The sequence below is a fragment of the Meriones unguiculatus genome, chromosome 20, assembly GCF_030254825.1.
Source record: "Meriones unguiculatus strain TT.TT164.6M chromosome 20, Bangor_MerUng_6.1, whole genome shotgun sequence".
Classification (NCBI taxonomy): domain Eukaryota; kingdom Metazoa; phylum Chordata; class Mammalia; order Rodentia; family Muridae; genus Meriones; species Meriones unguiculatus.
The window spans coordinates 56,139,909-56,160,200 of NC_083367.1; the positions used below are offsets into that span (position 1 = coordinate 56,139,909).

At 43.4% G+C, this 20,292-nt stretch overlaps 2 protein-coding genes across 3 annotated transcripts; both read right to left on the minus strand.

Moving 5' to 3' along the window:
• Positions 1-52: 52 nt before the first annotated feature.
• On the minus strand, positions 53-15,265 carry Tbp (TATA-box binding protein). Its single transcript, XM_021657416.2, has 7 exons — positions 15,097-15,265; positions 13,510-13,886; positions 10,417-10,504; positions 4,036-4,127; positions 3,079-3,246; positions 1,637-1,731; positions 53-803 (listed from the first exon to the last, which is right to left on the minus strand). Exons 1-7 carry the CDS (start codon positions 15,148-15,150, stop codon positions 724-726), a joined length of 954 nt encoding a protein of 317 aa, XP_021513091.1. The 5' UTR covers positions 15,151-15,265; the 3' UTR covers positions 53-723.
• A 35-nt stretch (positions 15,266-15,300) lies between these two features.
• LOC132649528 (uncharacterized) lies at positions 15,301-20,192 on the minus strand. Of its 2 annotated transcripts, XM_060373436.1 has the most exons (3): positions 19,286-20,192; positions 18,680-18,898; positions 15,301-15,403 (listed from the first exon to the last, which is right to left on the minus strand). In XM_060373436.1, exons 1-2 carry the CDS (start codon positions 19,738-19,740, stop codon positions 18,724-18,726), a joined length of 630 nt encoding a protein of 209 aa, XP_060229419.1. In that variant the 5' UTR covers positions 19,741-20,192; the 3' UTR covers positions 15,301-15,403; positions 18,680-18,723. The 2 variants fall into 2 exon arrangements, with proteins under 2 accessions (XP_060229419.1, XP_060229420.1); XM_060373437.1 differs by lacking the exon at positions 18,680-18,898 and having other exon boundaries at positions 19,286-20,176.
• Positions 20,193-20,292: the final 100 nt, after the last annotated feature.

Genomic DNA, 20,292 nt, shown 5'->3' on the forward strand with positions numbered 1-20,292 from the left:
AAAAATATTAACCAAACAAAAACAACAACAAACAAAAAACAGCAAACAAAACAACGGTCTCAGATGTTATATCTAAAATAAATTTCTTTGACAATATGATCACATGACTCTTACAAGGTATCATTTATAACAAAAATCTAACAATTTACAAGCTGCATTTTGTGTGTGTGTGTGTGTGTGCGCGCGCGCAGAGTATTCTGAAGGAAAGTATGTACAGCCATTTGTTTTGATTAATACAGCTATTCAGTCCTGCAATACTGGGAAGGCGGAATGTATCTGGCACAAAAATGACTCCTAAGAGTTACAAACTAGAAAAACAACACTTTTAAAAAAGATTTTTACTTTTCTGGTAGAAATATAAAAACTGGCTTATGTGGGAAAGGCTAAAATAAAAAGCCCAATTGTACAGGTGGCTTGAACACTTAAAAGTTTTGTCCCTTAAACCAACAAACTCACCAATAGCAGTGTTTAAAATCTAAATATAAATAAATGGGCAGTGCTGCCCAAATAGCAGCATAGAGCAAGCAACTCACAGTAATGCTGCAGGATGATCTCAGTGCAGAGGAGATAACCTTCCAGCGTCCTGCAGGACACACAGTGTCACTTCAGGCTGCCACCTGGAACTGAGTGTCCTTCTTCTCACAACTGTACCCTCAGTGGTACCAAAACTGACTGGTTTTAAAAAACAAGTGGGTAGGGCAGGCAGGAGGACATGTCAAGACACTACGTGGTCTTCCTGAATCCTTTTAAGATGGGGTAGATGTTTTCAAATGCTTCATAAATTTCTGCTCTAACTTTAGCACCTACAAAGACACATTGGAATAGAAATCAGATGGTTAAGTAACGTTTCTTAAAATAGAAACTAACACCAGTACCTTAACACAAAGCCACAAATACAGATCTCTTCATACCCAGTTAAGAAAAATGGTATTGAAACAAATGGTGGATTCCCTTTGTTACAATCCTAGCCTTGTTTTTCATCCATTCATTTTTTTTTCCATTTATTTATTTATTTTTGGTTGTTGTTGTTTTGAGACAGGGTTTTAGCCTACCCTGGCTGTCTTGAAATTTGCTGTGCAGACCAGGCTGGCTTGCCTCTGCTAGGATTAAGGGCCATGGCCAGCTCTCCAGCTATGTTTTAAAAACTATTTTCTTAGCATTTTAAGAAAATGATACATCTGGTGACGTTTAACACCCTAGACCATCATCTCTTCGTTGCTGTTGGTCCTAGGCCAGGATCCACAAGTTAGCAAGGCAATACACACTCCTTAGGTCCACAGTTCTTTTCCATACTTGGTCCTGAGTGACATGGCAGCGGCAAGCACTATGGACTGAACCCTTATTCTCCCAACTGTTGGCATTCAATGGAGTTCTTCTCAGTCTGGTCATCTCAGAATTGTGTTCTAATAACCCTCATGGTCTAGGGGACCAACTGAAAATAGTCAGTAGCGTTCCCTCCCTGTGAAAATGCCAGCAGAGCTGCTGTCTGCACTCTTTCCACCCTTCTCATGAAGGTTAGGATGGGAAGCAAAGTAAACAAAAACAGCCTTACAAGTGGTTAGACAACTGTCCCAAAACAGAAAATGCCATCCCAACATTTTCTGCAATTTTGGTACCCTACTTTCTTTTAACTTACCTGTTAATACAACTTTTCCAGAAACAAAAATAAGGAGGACAATTCTGGGTTTGATCATTCTGTAGATTAATCCAGGAAATAATTCTGGCTCATAGCTAGAAAGAAAATGGGAAAACAGTTTAGAAATCATCAGTTTTCTGCATGGCTGAAAGAGGCCTTGTGCCAGATATCTACAAGTAGGACACACAAGAAGAAAACACTTCCACCAAGCAAGAGCTTCCCGGTCATGGACATGGCAAGCAACTACTTGTTCCAAGTCATCCTATCACTTAATGCTATCTTTACAGTATCTAGATTCTCTGTCATAAAAACAAGAGTTGTATACTAACGTTCTCTGATCCTTCTTTAGATTCGCTGTAGACTAGTCTAGGTATAGCAGCTCATAAAAATTTCACCAGTCACTCGTAAGAGCTCAGAGCGACAGCCAGCTTTGTAATCCTCTCCCCTCCCTGAAAAGGGTGACTTAGCCAGAGTGATAAATAGACATGAGCTTGGAAATGAACCTACTCCTTGACCATACCATCCACCTGAATTGACATTAGGTTAACATAATTCTAACATAGTGATTTCAGGTTTATTAGTTTGGTCCCAAGGATCTGTATTTCTTCTAAGTGATCCTGAGATCAACTCAGGACAGGTCTATATGAGAAGAGCAACATGAGTGAAAATCTGAAACTCAAAACAGTTTCCTTCTCTCTTTCTATTTTTGGTTCTTTTAGATAGGGTTTCTCTGTTGGCTGTCCTAGACTCACTTTGTAGACCAGGCTGGCCTTGAACTCACAGCAATCCACCTGCCTCAGCCTCCCAGAGTGCTAGGATTACAGGCCTATGGCATCACACCCAGCTTCAAACAGGAGCTTCCGTGTTGAAATTGAACTTAATGTCAGTTATAAAAGTACCAAAAGGTCCTAGAGCAAGAGGTATACAGCGAGTGTAAGGGACCTGGTAACCAGGTATGGCTGCAAATATAAACAGATGCTGAGGTAGGGCTGTGCATATGTATGCTGGGCAAATATTCACCAGAAAAAGGCAAAGAATACTGGATAGCATATCACTGTTGCTCATATTCATACTTTGCTGGTATGTTAACCCCCCAAAAAAGATTCAAACTAGAAGTAACATAAGAAACTACAGATTTGTGTACTTAACTGCATTTATTGACTATCAATATGACAAGCATACAGAAGTGAAAATAAGTCATTCTAGTGCAGGGGAGTTTGGGTGTCACGAAGCAACTAAGAAATGGGAGTTGTAAGGACAGCAGAAGGTGCAGTAGCACAACCATAATGACACCTTGTGTTTACAAGGAGCACATTCAACTTGCACCTACATCATGTATGCTTGGAAACTGAACGTCTTGCATGTACTTCACCCTAAATGATGCCTGAGTAGATAGTAAATAGACTGCTGCTAAAATTACTCCCAACACTTCTTAGACCTACCTACTGAATTGCTGGTGGGTCAGCACGAGGCCTTCTAGCCTTATGGGGAACTTCACATCGCAGCTCCCCACCATGTTCTGGATCTTAAAGTCTAAGAACTTAGCTGGGAAGCCCAACTTCTGCACAACTCGAGCATATTTTCTTGCTGCTAGTCTGGATTGTTCTTCACTACATAAAGAAAAACAGTGAGTTATATAAGGAAGCCCAATGGAAGAATAACTTATACAGAGTCTAAATTAGGAAAGTAACTAAATTATTCCTGTCCTTAACAGAAATAATAAATCTACCAGAACATGAGCTTTCCAGCTACTACATTAATGACCACCCCTAAGTTTAATGGATGTGATGTAATGTATGATTCAATTATCATGATCACTGCTATCACTACATTCTCATCCAAATTTCTGAGATGAAAACTTTAAAATTTACTATTGAAGAATACACAAATTCTACCTTCCCATACATCAAATCTCTATCCATTTTTAGGACAGCACTATTGGATAAAACTGATTTTCCAACTTGAGCCTTTCCGTCTGAAAAGCAGAATACAAATGACAACGCTACAAGAGCGTAGGAGTAACAAAATGAGAATGCAGGCATCAGTGCTATTCAAAGTAACTGGGTAAGCCTTTAGCAATAACATGTAAACAGGGCCAGCCTCGGGCTGGACAGATGACTCGGTGGTTAGAGCACAAGGTGCTCTTGCGGAGGACCCGAGTTCGATCACCAGCATTCATATGGTAGCTCACACGATCTGTAACTCCAACCCCAGGGGATCCAACTACTCAAGGCTTCTAACTTCCATGGGCACATGGTACACATACATACATGCAGGCATTTACACACACAAAGAAATCTTGAAATGGGGGAGGGGGGCTGAAAATAGAAACCATGATATATATCCTTTTCTTCCTTTTATAACACATCCACCAGAAACAAAGAATTCCTTAAGGGTACCTCTTGGCTCCCGTGCACACCATTTTTCCAGAACTAAAAATCAGCGCAGTTGTTCGTGGCTCTCTTATTCTCATGATGACTGCAGCAAACCGCTAAAATGGTCAGAAAGAAGTATTAAAAAGATGTGAACTGAAGGTTGGAAAGAAAAGTTTCACTTATGTTGACCGATCAGAGTTTCTACGATTTTAGGTCCCAGGAAAAAACTCTTTGCTACACCAGAATATTCCTATCTATGTATTTTTCGTTTTTAAAGATTTTATGTATGAGTGCTCTATCAGCATGTACACTTGCATGCCAGAAGAGGGCATCAGATCGCAGTGTAGGTGGTTGTGAGCCACCATGCAGTTGGTTGGGAACTCAGGACCTCTGAAGATCAGACATTGCTCTTAACTGCTGAGCCCTATCAATGCATTTTAAAAGTATCTTTTAAAATGTTTTTATTTTTAAATTCTTTTTCTTGCACTTATTAACTTTTCTGTATTTCTTCTTTTGGGCAGATTTCTTAAAAAATGTCTGATCTCTTCTCTACCATTTTCTAACACTTTTCTCCTTTCTTCTCTTTTGAACTTTCCAAGTTTGCACAAATAAAGCAATCCATGAGTACTGAAGCACTGCAGAAAATACTTAAAGGAATGCTACATACTGGGGCTGGAGAGGTGACTTCATGGTTAAGAGCCCTGCCTGCTCTTGCAGAGGTCCTGAGTTCAGTTCCTAGCACCCACATGGTGGCTCATACCCATCTATACTGGCATCTGATGCTCTATTCTGGCATGTAGGTGTACATGCAGATAGAACACTGACATAAACAAATCTTTAAAAAGTAATAAAAATAAATAAATGGTTAAAAAACAAAACAAGAAGGAATGCTACCCACAAAACAAGAAAGACAGACAGACATGAGAGCTCAGGAAAGAGTAAGAACTTTATGAGAAAGGCGGGCGTGGTGGCATATGACTGTAATCCCATATTCAGGGAAGCACAGGCATGCAGATCTCTGTGAGTTTGAGTTTGAGGCCAGCCTGGTCTACAAAGTGAGTCTAGGAGAGCCAAGGCTACACAGGAAAACACTGTCTCAAAAAAGAAAAATATATATATATGTGTGTGTGTGTGTGTGTGTGTGTATTCTTATGAGGAAAAAGAAAACAATAAAACTTCAGGAATCAGATAGTGCTTTCTAATAACAGCTCTAAATGTAATCGGTCTTAACTATCTAATTAAAAGACAGAAACTTGTTGCTTTTTATAATCCCACCATTTGCTGACTGCAAGAAATACACCTCAATGGTAGACACTTGTAAACTGAAAGTGAAAGCCAGGAAAATGATAAAATGGAAACAAAAAAACAAAGTAGGCTTCAAGCAAATATTAGAAGAGATGAGGCTACCATAGCTTAGTAAGGGTGTCATATCGTAGATATGACAGCTGTAAATACTAAAAACATGATAAACTTGGTTAGCTATAAGTGACAAGTGGCCAAAATGAGTTTTGTAGTTACTCTTCCAGTTAGCCTTATACTCACCTAAAAAACTGGACATGAAGTAGGTCCCCCTGTTTACTATACTTAAGACCATTCTTTCCCCAATCTTTAGATGCTGCTACACTGCCAGTTTAAGATGACACACAACTATTGAAATCATAGTACACTTTTAATTCCAGCATTTAGGAGGCAGTGACAGAAGGATCTGAGTTTGAGGCCATAAAAAATGAAATCATAGTATGAAGTATACAGCCCTATTACAGACAGAAACATAAGGGAGGCAAACACAGGGAACGGATTTGCAACCAGGAACTCCTCTTGGTTTGGGACATGCATACACCCTTCTGCTAATAATGCACCTGGCAGCCTTACCTTCATGCACAATACACATACAGCCCTCTCCAAACCCAGAAACCAGGATGCCCATCTTCATACACACTCCAACAATGGACTAAGTTTCTTCTTCCCTTGATGACCATTACACACATTTTCTATTCAGTCATATTCCAGTTACGTCCAAAGACAAGGTGGGGGTGAATGTAGGGACTGAGTTAACCTGATGTGTTTCGTGCAGTAAGGCAAACCATGTCTTCTAAGCAAGCTTTCAGAGGCTCCTCTATTAGCACCTCACACCCGTGCAAAACTGGGCATGCACATCACGAATACCAGCTGTATCACAGAAAGAGATAGTCACTATAGGAAGTTACATAACTTGAATCATGTGTGTGTCAAACAGAAAACACACCCCTAGCTGGGCATGGTGGTGTACGCCTTTAATCCCAGCACTTGGGAGGCAGAAGTAGGTGGACCTTTATTTCAATTCCTTGAATAAAAAGCCAAGAACCTGGGGACACCTGGTCCAGATCTTGACCACCAGTATCAGAACTATCAAGTTCTCACAGGAGACCATGTAAGGTGCTGTCACAGGAAAAGTAAGAAAGCTTACAGGAGATACATAATGACTCCCACAGGAAGAAACCAGAGGCTCTCATAGCCAACATCAACTGAAAATATAAAAAAAGGGAAAAACTGATTCATTGGTGAAGAAATGGGGCTAACCTGGCAAAACTAAGACAGGTGCTGAGACCCACACGCAGGTTAAGGTAGAATACATTTCAAAGTTTCTGAAGAATTTATGGATAACTAGAATTGTGTGTTCCTTGATTAGCCTCTTCCTGGCCACCAGCTATCAGGAGCTGGAATGAAAAAAAAAAAGACTATGTTTTATAAACTGCCTCAGGTTTTTTCTGTTGCCTTCTTTTTTTTTTTTTTTTTTCATTTATGGAACTTATTTTCCAGGGCTTGAGAGATGATTGGGTAGGTGAGAACATTTGTGCAAACATGTGGACCTGAGTTCAGATCCCAGGACAACCTTGTCATGGTACCATGCACAGTAACCCCAGTTCTGCAGAAGTGAAGACAAAAGGATCACGGGAAGGGAAGGGAAGGGAAGGGAAGGGAAGGGAAGGGAAGGGAAGGGAAGGGAAGGGAAGGGAAGGGAAGGGAAGGGAAGGGAAGGGAAGGGAAGGGAAGGGAAGGGAAGGGAAGGGAAGGGAAGGGAAGGGAAGGGAAGGGAAGGGAAGGGAAGGGAAGGGAAGGGAAGGGAAGGGAAGGGAAGGGAAGGGAAGGGAAGGGAAGGGAAGGGAAGGGAAGGGAAGGGAAGGGAAGGGAAGGGAAGGGAAGGGAAGGGAAGGGAAGGGAAGGGAAGGGAAGGGAAGGGAAGGGAAGGGAAGGGAAGGGAAGGGAAGGGAAGGGAAGGGAAGGGAAGGGAAGGGAAGGGAAGGGAAGGGAAGGGAAGGGAAGGGAAGGGAAGGGAAGGGAAGGGAAGGGAAGGGAAGGGAAGGGAAGGGAAGGGAAGGGAAGGGAAGGGAAGGGAAGGGAAGGGAAGGGAAGGGAAGGGAAGGGAAGGGAAGGGAAGGGAAGGGAAGGGAAGGGAAGGGAAGGGAAGGGAAGGGAAGGGAAGGGAAGGGAAGGGAAGGGAAGGGAAGGGAAGGGAAGGGAAGGGAAGGGAAGGGAAGGGAAGGGAAGGGAAGGGAAGGGAAGGGAAGGGAAGGGAAGGGAAGGGAAGGGAAGGGAAGGGAAGGGAAGGGAAGGGAAGGGAAGGGAAGGGAAGGGAAGGGAAGGGAAGGGAAGGGAAGGGAAGGGAAGGGAAGGGAAGGGAAGGGAAGGGAAGGGAAGGGAAGGGAAGGGAAGGGAAGGGAAGGGAAGGGAAGGGAAGGGAAGGGAAGGGAAGGGAAGGGAAGGGAAGGGAAGGGAAGGGAAGGGAAGGGAAGGGAAGGGAAGGGAAGGGAAGGGAAGGGAAGGGAAGGGAAGGGAAGGGAAGGGAAGGGAAGGGAAGGGAAGGGAAGGGAAGGGAAGGGAAGGGAAGGGAAGGGAAGGGAAGGGAAGGGAAGGGAAGGGAAGGGAAGGGAAGGGAAGGGAAGGGAAGGGAAGGGAAGGGAAGGGAAGGGAAGGGAAGGGAAGGGAAGGGAAGGGAAGGGAAGGGAAGGGAAGGGAAGGGAAGGGAAGGGAAGGGAAGGGAAGGGAAGGGAAGGGAAGGGAAGGGAAGGGAAGGGAAGGGAAGGGAAGGGAAGGGAAGGGAAGGGAAGGGAAGGGAAGGGAAGGGAAGGGAAGGGAAGGGAAGGGAAGGGAAGGGAAGGGAAGGGAAGGGAAGGGAAGGGAAGGGAAGGGAAGGGAAGGGAAGGGAAGGGAAGGGAAGGGAAGGGAAGGGAAGGGAAGGGAAGGGAAGGGAAGGGAAGGGAAGGGAAGGGAAGGGAAGGGAAGGGAAGGGAAGGGAAGGGAAGGGAAGGGAAGGGAAGGGAAGGGAAGGGAAGGGAAGGGAAGGGAAGGGAAGGGAAGGGAAGGGAAGGGAAGGGAAGGGAAGGGAAGGGAAGGGAAGGGAAGGGAAGGGAAGGGAAGGGAAGGGAAGGGAAGGGAAGGGAAGGGAAGGGAAGGGAAGGGAAGGGAAGGGAAGGGAAGGGAAGGGAAGGGAAGGGAAGGGAAGGGAAGGGAAGGGAAGGGAAGGGAAGGGAAGGGAAGGGAAGGGAAGGGAAGGGAAGGGAAGGGAAGGGAAGGGAAGGGAAGGGAAGGGAAGGGAAGGGAAGGGAAGGGAAGGGAAGGGAAGGGAAGGGAAGGGAAGGGAAGGGAAGGGAAGGGAAGGGAAGGGAAGGGAAGGGAAGGGAAGGGAAGGGAAGGGAAGGGAAGGGAAGGGAAGGGAAGGGAAGGGAAGGGAAGGGAAGGGAAGGGAAGGGAAGGGAAGGGAAGGGAAGGGAAGGGAAGGGAAGGGAAGGGAAGGGAAGGGAAGGGAAGGGAAGGGAAGGGAAGGGAAGGGAAGGGAAGGGAAGGGAAGGGAAGGGAAGGGAAGGGAAGGGAAGGGAAGGGAAGGGAAGGGAAGGGAAGGGAAGGGAAGGGAAGGGAAGGGAAGGGAAGGGAAGGGAAGGGAAGGGAAGGGAAGGGAAGGGAAGGGAAGGGAAGGGAAGGGAAGGGAAGGGAAGGGAAGGGAAGGGAAGGGAAGGGAAGGGAAGGGAAGGGAAGGGAAGGGAAGGGAAGGGAAGGGAAGGGAAGGGAAGGGAAGGGAAGGGAAGGGAAGGGAAGGGAAGGGAAGGGAAGGGAAGGGAAGGGAAGGGAAAGAAGTGAGCTTCAGGTTCAGGGAAAGACCCCAAATAAAGATATGAAAGAATAAGATGGAAAGTGATGAGGACATCCTCTGCCTCTGCACACGCTCACAAGCATATGCACTTGCATATACACATATACACGAAACCAATTATTTTCCTTCAGAGGAAATCTATGAGGTACTCCATGGTACAGGCTTACAGGTACGAGATGACAAATGCTTCCCACTTCAGGAAACTTTCTGCAAATCTTAACCTAGCCTTCTCCTTCAACATTCAGGCATGCAGGCAGCTTTCCACCAGGACCCCACAAGTGTCCGCTTATCTGTCAATGCAGATATGCCCTATGTAAAAAAGCCTTTTAACACATACTAGGCTGTTGTCTTAGAAACTGGTGCTTTCTCCCTAACCCCGAAATCAATCAGTCAGTATCCCTCTCCTTCTCCCTCTCGCCTTCAGATCAGAATGCAAAGCTCTCGGCTACTGTTCAGCAGCATGCCAGTTTACTTCCGGTCATGATAACCATGGACTAAACCTCTCAAACTGTAAGCAAGTCGCCAGTTAAACATTTTCTTTTATAAGGGTTCCTTTGGTCATGGTGTCTCTCACAGCAAGAGACCTGGTGATAAGATCAAGTCTTTGTCCTTGCTAAGCCAGTGCTCTACCACCAAGCCATACTCTAAGTTCCTTCAAGCTCTCTATCAGAAAAGCCATCCGTGGCTGTACCACCCAGAACACACTTGATCTTGTTTATCAGAAAAACGTTCAAAGTTGCATAAAGGTGGGAAAATGTAATAAACTTCTTTACTTACAGCCAACAATTATTACTGACCAATCTTTTCCACCCAGATTCTCCCAATCTCCCACAGGATCACTAAAATACATACCATATGTACTTCATCAGATAGGCTTCGGATATAAATGAAATATTGTTTCCAACACCATGTGCACCCTATTACAATGTGTATGCATGTAAACTTAGTTTATTATATGGATGTCCATATATACAGGGACATATGCGTACCAGGTAGTCAATAAAATACAAGTAAAGAACTGAGGATGCAGCTCAGTGGACAGCACTTTCCTAGTGTGGCTGAGGCCCTAGGCTGAAATCTAATACTGTAAACACGGGAAACCAAACAAAACGGAAACAGCCTAGAATGAACTTTCCCTAGGCAGTTAACATGCAAGATAAGCATGATACTCATTTTGCTGATATGAAGACACAAGCATAATACAAGCTTTCTCACCTACAGATTTAGGAAGAATTTTCTCTTTATAAAGTCTGAAATACATGAAAAATGGATCTTACCTTGGGATTATATTCAGCATTTCGGGCACGAAGTGCAATGGTCTTTAGGTCAAGTTTACAACCAAGATTCACCGTGGATACAATATTTCTGCAAGAAATTTGAAAACATGATTACTGAAATATTTAACCATTAAACAATGAGTGCAACAGTCTTAGGTAAAGCTTACAATCAAGATTTGCTATGAATACAGCATTCTGCAAGAAATTTGAAAGAAAAACAAGATTAAGATTATTTTTCACCAGGTTTTAATTAAACAAACCAACAAAACCATAATACACCAGGTAGTGGCAGCACATGCCTTTAATCCCAGCACTCAGGAGGCAGAGACAGGTGATCTGAGTTCAACGACAACCTGGTCTACAAAGAAAGTTCCAGGATAGCCACAACTGCAAAGAGAAACCCTGTCTTGGGAAAAAAAACAATCAACCAAACAAAAAATCCCCAAACAAACAAACAAAAACCTGCTTTAAGTATTTAAAAAGACAGGGCTGGAGATATGCCTCAGTGTTTAAGAGGATTGTCTGTCCTTCCTAAAGGACCCGGGTTCAATTCCCAGTACCCACAGGGCAGCTCACAACTGTCTGTAATGCCAATTCCAAAGGATTTGACATCTTCAGATTAATGCACATAAAATAAAATTAAATAAGTTATTTTAAAAATATTTAGAAAAGACTTTAAATATTTAAGAAACGGTTTAAACATTAGAAATTTTTTTTTTTTTTTTAAATAACAGATATTTTCACTTAGTCCTCAACATGTGCTATAAGGTAGTAACTGTTACTCTCATGTTTAGACAAAGCGGCTGAGCCTCTGGGGAATGTACTGTTTGGCTTGGGATGCACATAACTAACCAGCCTACTCAAACCAGGAAATTTCAGGCCAGTGACAGATCCTGTCTTAAAAACCAGGATGGGTACTGTCCTGGGAAAGACACTTAAAATTCTCCTCCAGAATACGCAGGGAACTGCATGTACATATGCATAAAAATTATCATTATTCACCTAGGTCTAAAAGACTGTTTCATGCCACTGTACCACATACTTGAAGCATTCTATGAAATACTTTTTTTTTTTTTTTTTTTAAATCTTGAGACAGGGTTTGTTTAGCCCTAGAACTTACTCTGTAGACCAGGCTGTCCTCAAACTGAGCGATTCGTCTGGACTAGAACTTTTTTTTCCTTCAAGACAGGGCTTCTGTGTAGCCCTGGCTTTCCCGGACTCACTTTTGTAGACCAGGCTGGCCTCAAACTCACAGAGATCTACCTGCCTTTGACTCCCTACCAAGTGCTGGGATTAAATGTGTGAACCAATATGCCCAGTTAGAACTTTTAATAAAAACAATAGCAAACTCAACTTTTTCTGTAGTTTTCTATTTTTCAAAGTAGATAGACCTAAAACAGACTATCAGCTGTAACACAAGGAATATTGCTGTCCTAAAAATTCTGATTCCAGACCCTGTTGCTTCTAGTTCTCTCTTCACTCTCTAGGAAGAATACTTTTGAGATCCAGTGACTCAAAATCTTGCTGGGAAGCAAAGTGACACGATGCACATCTGCAATCCAGAATTGGGGTGCGAAAGTATTACCAAGAATTCAAAGCTAGTCAGTATTCTATAAATAGCAACTGTTAGCCAGGGTTATCAACTGAGACTGTCTCAAAGACACCACCAAAAAAAAAAAAGTTAAAAATTAAAATTTACTGGACTAGTTTTCTCTGATAATCATAAATTATGTAGAACAAATGTTTTCACTATTCCAATGTCTATTTCCTCCCTGACCTAGGAAACCATATGGAAAAAAAATTGTTTTCCTACAGTTTCTAATACATGAAAATGGGTTTGAAACAGCATGCCCATATGTGAACTGAATTTTCAAGCATATTTTGTTGTACCTCCAAAAACTTTAGTCATGTCTTCTTATTTTAGATAGTTATGTATAAACATAATCTTACTTATTTAGATAGTTAGATATTGACCTGAATTCTTTACAAGGCTACATATAAAGGCTACTGAACTTTCCCCCAGTAAGGAGTATTCTTAGTGGAAGCAGTCCTGTGGCTAACTGCATGCTCTAGGAGACAGAAATAAGTGTATGTCCTCAGCTGGTTCTAATAGATGAGTTTAATCAGAAGAACAAACCTGAATGCCTGTGGAAGTGAAACAGACATGAAAAAACAGTTTGGAGTATAGACAATGGAGAGTTAACAGGGTTTATCTCTTTAAATGAAATCATTAAAATCAAAAGCAATTTTAAAACTATACAGGTGAGTTTTTGGGTATGGTATAATAATTAGGATTCATGATTACATACCACGTGGCTTACAAATGACAATTACATACATAAAAGGAAAACCAAGTGTAAATAGGAAACAGATACTTGAAAGTAGGAGGGTGGGGTTATTAAACACAAGTGAAAAGTGTTGTCTGCGAAGAACCCTTTAATCGGGCCATAAGATTCCTTGAAGTAAAACTATTTATTTGTTACTAAGTGGTATCTGAAAAGTTCAGGCTGTTTCATGAAGAAACAATGTGAACCTCCCACCGTTTTAAATGTGGGACCTACTTAGGTGGAAAATTCATCAACACAAGAATTGACACCATCATTCTGAGAAGGACACAGATCTCTAAAGATATAAATGGACCCCTGAGACCTGTGCTGACACTATGCCCAAGCCTGCAATACAGCGGCCTGTGACTCAAGATGACTAGCTAAGTGAAATGTCCACACTGTCAATAAGACTCAGTTTGCATTTACGTGGCCCAAATACATAAACACAAGCAACTCCACTTCCAAGGAAAGGTTTTTACTGAGAGCACTAACCCACTCTATAGCTTTAATTCTGTGTCAAGAGCAGGTGAAGCCATGGTATAACAGAATTACCACTGGACCACTTCCTTAAGTAAATCCACTGTCAGAAAGCATAGTGTAATCCCATTGACAGCCTCCTATGGTATGGCGGACAGGGAACACAAACAGGAAAACCATGGAACATGAACACGCACACATGCACCCATGCACACACTCGCCAGGCTTGGTGGCACATGTCTTTCATCCCAGCACTCTGGAGAGACTACAGAAGCACGGAGGCACTCACTGAAGTTGTGGTACAATCCCAGAACTCTCGGAGGCTGGTGTGGCAGGAGTGATAGGGGTCATAGGGGTCATTGGCGAAGGGTACAAGGGGGTGGTGCCTGGCAATGGTGCAGTGGTGAGAGTTTGAGAATGGAAGAGCTGTGGGGTCTGGCCTGAGGCCCCCTGTGTGGATTGCTGAGATGTTGATTGCTGTACTGAGGCTGCTGCAGCTGCTACTGTCTGCTGTTGCTGTTGCTGCTGTTGCTGCTGCTGCTGCTGCTGTCTTTGTTGCTCTTCCAAAATAGACAAACTGTTGGTGTTCTGAATAGGCTGTGGAGTAAGTCCTGTGCCATATGGCATCATTGGACTAAAGATGGGAATTCCAGGAGTCATGGCACCCTGTGGAAAGGAAAGAAAGCAAAGATTAAGACACTGATGTTGGCTAATTTAGGTTCTTTTCTTGTGGTACCCAGGTAAAGTATAAAGACTGATGTTTTCTGAATATTATGGGTCATTAAATACTAGGGAAGAATTTGCTATCCTGAGATACATCATCTTCTTCTGTAGTATTCAACACAGTAGATGAGCACTTAGGATTTGGAATCCATTATCAAATGCAAGAAAGATGCTTAGCCTCCCAAGCATCGACCATAAGGAAAAAAACTAGGGCATACTACTCAGTAGCCAGGTATGGTGGCACACACCTTTAATCCCAGCACTAAGGAGGCAGAACTGTGAGTTCGAGGCTAGCCTAGTCTAAAGCAGGGTAGCCTGTCTCTAAAAAGCATTAAGAGACTACTCACTAACTAATCACGTGTCCATTTTGGATAATGGATTATATGGCCACCTAGATGTTCAAGATGACAGTAATCCGACTACTCTATCATACTGTTTAAAAAAAAAAGGTTATTTATTCTACTAAAACTAATCAACAAAGCCTGTAAAATACTGTCAATTGCCTTTTCTATAATGCTTCTATGTTTTATAATCATTGTTAGATTTGAGCCAGATATGTTGGCAGGAGCAAGCTTGTAATCCCAGCACTTGAGAAGGCAGAGGCAGGCAGATCTCTGTGAGTTCTAGGCCAGCCTGGTGGTCTACAAAGGTAGTCTAGGACAGCCAAGGTTACACAGAGAAACCCTGCCTCAAAAAACCAAAAAAAAAAACATTGTTAGATTTAGTAATTATTTATGTGGCAGTAGGAAGAACAAAAAAGATGGCAAAACCTATACTGAATTTGTAACAACGTAGGTCTAATTCTACTGCATCCACACACACACACGTTTAATATCAAAACTAATGTTTAATTTTGAAAGCAGATTTGGTAGTAATCTTAGGCTAAGAATGCGACTGCAAAAGGAGCAAGAAGAACCCTCTAGAGTAAATGAAATAAATGTTCTATAGCTCATACAGATAGAACAGTATTCTAAGTAAACTGGGTTCCAAATCAAAGAGCATCATGCCAATCCAAATCAGAAATTTTTACAAAGTAAAAATGGCTTGAAAAACAGACATCCACGTTCAATGCTAGATGAATAAACTTCACCTTCTTTTGCTTCCTCTTAAAAGGAATGTCAGCCATCCTTGCCCGTCCCTCCTGCTCTATTACCTGTGGGGAGGCCAAGCCCTGAGCATAAGGTGGAAGGCTGTTGTTCTGGTCCATGATTCTCACTTTCTTCAGTACTCAGTTTCTCTAGAGTAGCCTCTGCATATTTCCTTAGAAACTTCTTTAATTTTCTGGGTTATCTTCACACACTATAAAATAGTGATGCTGTTTGGGAAAAAAAGTTTTAAGTTTAATAAGACACAGGTTTCACTTTCTTCAGTACTCAGTTTCTCTAGAGTAGCCTCTGCATATTTCCTTAGAAACTTCTTTAATTTTCTGGGTTATCTTCACACACTATAAAATAGTGATGCTGTTTGGGAAAAAAAGTTTTAAGTTTAATAAGACACAGGTTTCATGTTCACACGAAATATACACATACAAGCTATTTTGGAGCGTGCGTGCAGCGTACATCCACAAACACATACTTCCTTTAATCCCAAAAGCCTCGTCCATTTTTCCTGTGACTCTTGTAAAAATGACAACAAAATAAAAACTATGTTGCTGTGTGCTTAAATATTCTAAACATTCTAACCGTACTAAAAATTAAAGTGTCAAGATCAGTAATAAAAACTTTTAGAAAAAGGGCCGGCAAGAAATGGCTCAGTAGGTAAAGGTTTATGCTGTCAATCCTAAGAGTCTGAATTCCCTCACATGGTGAAAGGAGAGAATAGACTCTCATAAGGTTACTCCTGACATAAATGTAATTTATTTTACATTTTATCTGTGGGTATTTTGCCTGTGCAGCACGTGCATGCTCGGTGCCAGCATAGGCCAGAAGAGAGGGTCAGATGCCCTGGAACTGGAGTCAACAGACAGTTGTGAGTCACCATGGGGTCATATATGTATTAAAAATAAATATGATTCTTTGGATATACAGCTTATAGCCTGAAACCTGTATGTTCTTTGTGAAATTAAAGATGAGAAATGTTTAGATTAAGATTAAATTGTAGGACTGTATGGATGGCTCCAACTTGGGTTCTCTAGAAGAACAGACAGTGTTTGTAACCTCTGCACCATCTCTTTTTTAAGAGCCAGCATCAAGGACCAGCCCTTTGCACCCACCCCCATGGACTTTTTCTGGTAGTGGTGGTAGGGTAGGGGACAATGACACCAAGGAAAACTATTTCTAAGCAAACTCTACTATCAGAAGAGAACACTTATTAGGCACTGTTCATACAGTATTGCTGGGTCGATTCTGGTTTTTAAATATGCTACTCAGTTTTATACCCTTCACAATGTCATGTGCATAAAGCTCCAAAAATATTGAACTGGACACACTATGCTTTAGGTAATCGTTTTTTGTGTTCCAATGTTAATAAAGACAGATTAAACAATAAATGAAACATTAATTTTATAAATACAATACTCTTAACTCCTTAGAAGACATTAATGCAAATGACGCCTGGAATCAGGCTTAAATCATCTCTTTAGTAGTCATGGACATGAAATATGAATATCAACTAAGAGACTACGAAAGAAGCTTTTTTCCCCCCTCTGTAATTGTGGCAGTGATAGAACCTAGAGCCTCATAAATGCTATGCAAATGTCCATCCTCAATTTTTTTAAGATACATTTTAAAAATCAGTTCAGCTCAACCAGCCGGGCATGGTAGCACATGCCTTTAATCCCAACCCCCAGGGAGGCAGAGGCAGACCAATCTCTGTGAGTTCAAGGCCAGCCTGGTCTACAAAACGAATCCAGGACAGCCAAGGCTACATAGACAAACCCTGTCTTGAAAGAAAGAAAAAAAAATCTGTTTGGTTCATGCATACCAATAACTTGCTCAGAGATGACATAAGAACCAAATATATCAACAATAGGTGGACAGACTGAGCTAGTTAAAATTTCCAGAGTAAAGAAGAGACACCAGGGCCAGGTTGTAGCAGCACGTGCCTTTAATCCCAGCACTCGGGAGGCAGAGGCAGTTCAAGGCCAGCTGGTCCTCAGAGCAAGTTCCAGTACAACCAGGGCTACAGAGAAACCTTGTCTCAAAAGAGCAAGAAGATGAGTCTAACTATACAGGTAATACACACAAGACTGTTATTAGCTAGATATTTTTTTAAAAAGACTTTCATTTTATATATACGTGTGTTTTGCATGCATGCATCTATGTGCATCAACGTGTGGAACCTGCAGGTGAGAAAAGCGGCACTGGATTCCCTATAACAGGAGTTTCATTCTGATGGCTGTGAGCCACCATGTAGGGAGGGGCTGGGCACCCAACCCAGGCTCTCTGCCAGAGCAGCCAGTGCTCTTAACCACTCAACTCCCAGCCCTACAGTCAAATCTTATTCTAAAGATTCACTGTCAGAAAATATCACAGAACATGCAGGTTTCAAAGCTACAACTTGCATATCCAAAGATCAACACTCAAGTTAAGCATACACACATACAGGCACTCTGATATTAGCTGAATCAATGAAAGAATTTCCTAGTCACTTTTAGTGGACAAAGGACCCAAATGATATTCCTATAAACTCGATACTGAAAAACTGAGAGATATCTGTTTCTGAAATTATACTAGATACAGATAATTACACCTTTTCTGGTATCATCAGAAAATTTATTACTCTGTAACAGAAGTTCTTGAGAGAAAAGGATACAATCCTTATCAATCCAATTCAATACTATAAAAACTTTGCAAGCACTAAAATTGCAGGTATTTACTAAGTAAGGCAAGAAGCATGAAAGCTGTAGCCAACATACACGTCTTTGAAATCTTTGCACCTAGGACTGGACCTGGCATGCAGCATGTGATCATGAATGAATATAATGGAAAAAAGAATACAAGGGGCTAAAGTCAAGGGGCTGGAGAGATGGGCAGCAGTTAAGATTAAGAACACTGTTGCTCTTCAGAGGATCTAGGTTTGATTCCTCGCACTCACATGGCTATTCACAACTAGCTGAAAATCCAGTCCCAGGGACTCCAATGCTCTTTTGTTTTCCATGGGCCCCAGGCATGTATGTGGCGCACATACAGATATATAGGCAAAATATTCACATACATAAATCTTTTTAAAAATTAAGAAAAAAACTAAACTAATTCAGGTACTCTTATGAGAGACCAGGCCTTTCACAAAGCTGGAGCAATCTAACACAGGCCTAGCAAGAGGAACAATGTAAAAATCAGCACTACATACCAAAAACAAACAAACAAACAAACAAAAACCCGAAAGAGACTAGAAAGAGCATGCAGTACGTGAGTGACAGTCTTAGTATGAACAGTCTGTACAAGAGACCACATAGCAGCTATAGGTGGGTTTACATAATTCCGAGTGTAAGATGTTATTATACAGGCAATGGTAATGGTTAAATGACGTTAGAGTGTAATTTGAGTATCTCCTTTGTTAAGAGCAGATAAATCTGAGAAAATGAAGACTGAAAATTGAATTTCATAGATCACTGCTTTGGTTGAGACAAAAAGATGATAGTTGGATTTAATGTCCAAAGTATAACCAGGGATTTATCCAGATTATTTTCTACAAATGAAGTTTACCGAACCGACTGATTATATAAGACTGGGGAACTCATAGTATGTTATGCAGAGATCTTACACCTGCAGACGATATAAACCATCTTTCCTCACCTGTGTCGTAAAATCGCAATAATCACTGGTGCACTAATTTATTTTTAGACTGTTTCCAGAGTCTTCATCTTTGGAAACTGGGCCATCAAACTAAATATTGGGGAAATCAATTCTGCACAGTCTTCAAGAGTCTGCCTAAGCCAGTGCGGCATCTTTTTCCAGAAGAGCCATCCCACAGTTTTGTAAGACCACGCTAACCTGAGCCTAGGGACGGAGAGCCTGTAAATAAAATTGGGTGTGTTAATCTCTATTGTGCTTGAATTTCGGGCTTCTGGCCAGATGCCCAGTCTCAGGAACCGCTTCCTAAGACAACCATCCTTTCGGGGACAGAACAGGCAGCCACGGGCCTGGGTAAAATCGTCTTTACCGGGGAAGCAGCTGGGACGTGCGGGGCGCGGTGCACAGACTCGCACACTCGACGATGGGTCTCAGGATCCCGCCGAAGCGGTAGCCCAGCGACTGGTACCCGCGCAGCCGCCGCCGCACGCGCGGGGGACCGTCCCGGCCCGGCCGCGCGCCCGGTGCGTGTCTCCTTCGGGGACTCGCCGCCCAGGCCGCCTTCGTTAAGGGGCTCAAAGCACAGAGAGAGCGGAAAAGGATCGTTACCTGGGCAGTGACGGGAGAACGACACGGCCGCGGAAACTCCGCCGAACCGCCAGCAGATAACCGCCAGCGGTACCGGACTCGACCCCGCCGAGCGCCTGACGCACACTTGATGCCGTCACTTCCGCCGGTTGCGCTCTGGGCCGGAGCCCGGACCCGGCGCTGGCGGAGGGAACGAGGGGGCGGGGCTCCGTGGCAGTTCCGGGCGGGCCGCCCCGGACAGCCCTTTCCAGCCGGTTTTTGGCGAAGGCTGTGGAGGTGGGGCGGTGGTGGTTGGGGTGGTGGCCGTGGGCACCGAACCCCAACCGCAGTTCCGTCGCCGAGCACGCGTCCACGTTCTGTTTTGGTTTCTCTGCGTGGCCTCGGCGGTCCCGGGGCTCACTCACGCTCAGAGCTGCCGGCCTCTGCCTCCCGAGGGCTGGGTTTACAGGCTCCCACGGCGCCGTGTCGCGCTGCATCCGCAGGCCGGGAACGTAAACTGAGAAATGCTAGTTCGCTCCTTTCTTACTTAGCCCAGAAAGCCGGGCGATGAGGTGGCGGCTCTTTCCTCTTCCCTTAAACCTTCTTAAAACACCTGCACACGAATACGCCCACTGGGATCTTCCTCAGGGATGCCGGAGCCTCTCAGGTTAACAACGTGAGCCACCAAATTCTGCTTAGGGAAACCTAGTTCTGCTTCCTGGGTCTCGCGGCTGCTTAGAGCACGCAGCTGACCCTGCATCCTGACCATCAGGAACTTTTAACCCTTCTCCAACGCTGGGCCGCTCCACCAGCGTGGCATCCGAGGTATCGTTGCTCTGCAATTGGGTTTATTATTATTATTATTATTTTGAGGCCAGACTTTTAACTTTTCGTCCAACACGAGTGAATCCAAACGTTTTCTCGGGGTTATGGGACAGGCCTCCTGGAATTGGTGGATCCGGCTTAGGCGCTGGCGGGACGCAGGCGTAGACCTCCAGGAGCACCGACAAGGGCGGGCTAGAGGAGCCCGGCGAGGGGGCGGGGCGAGG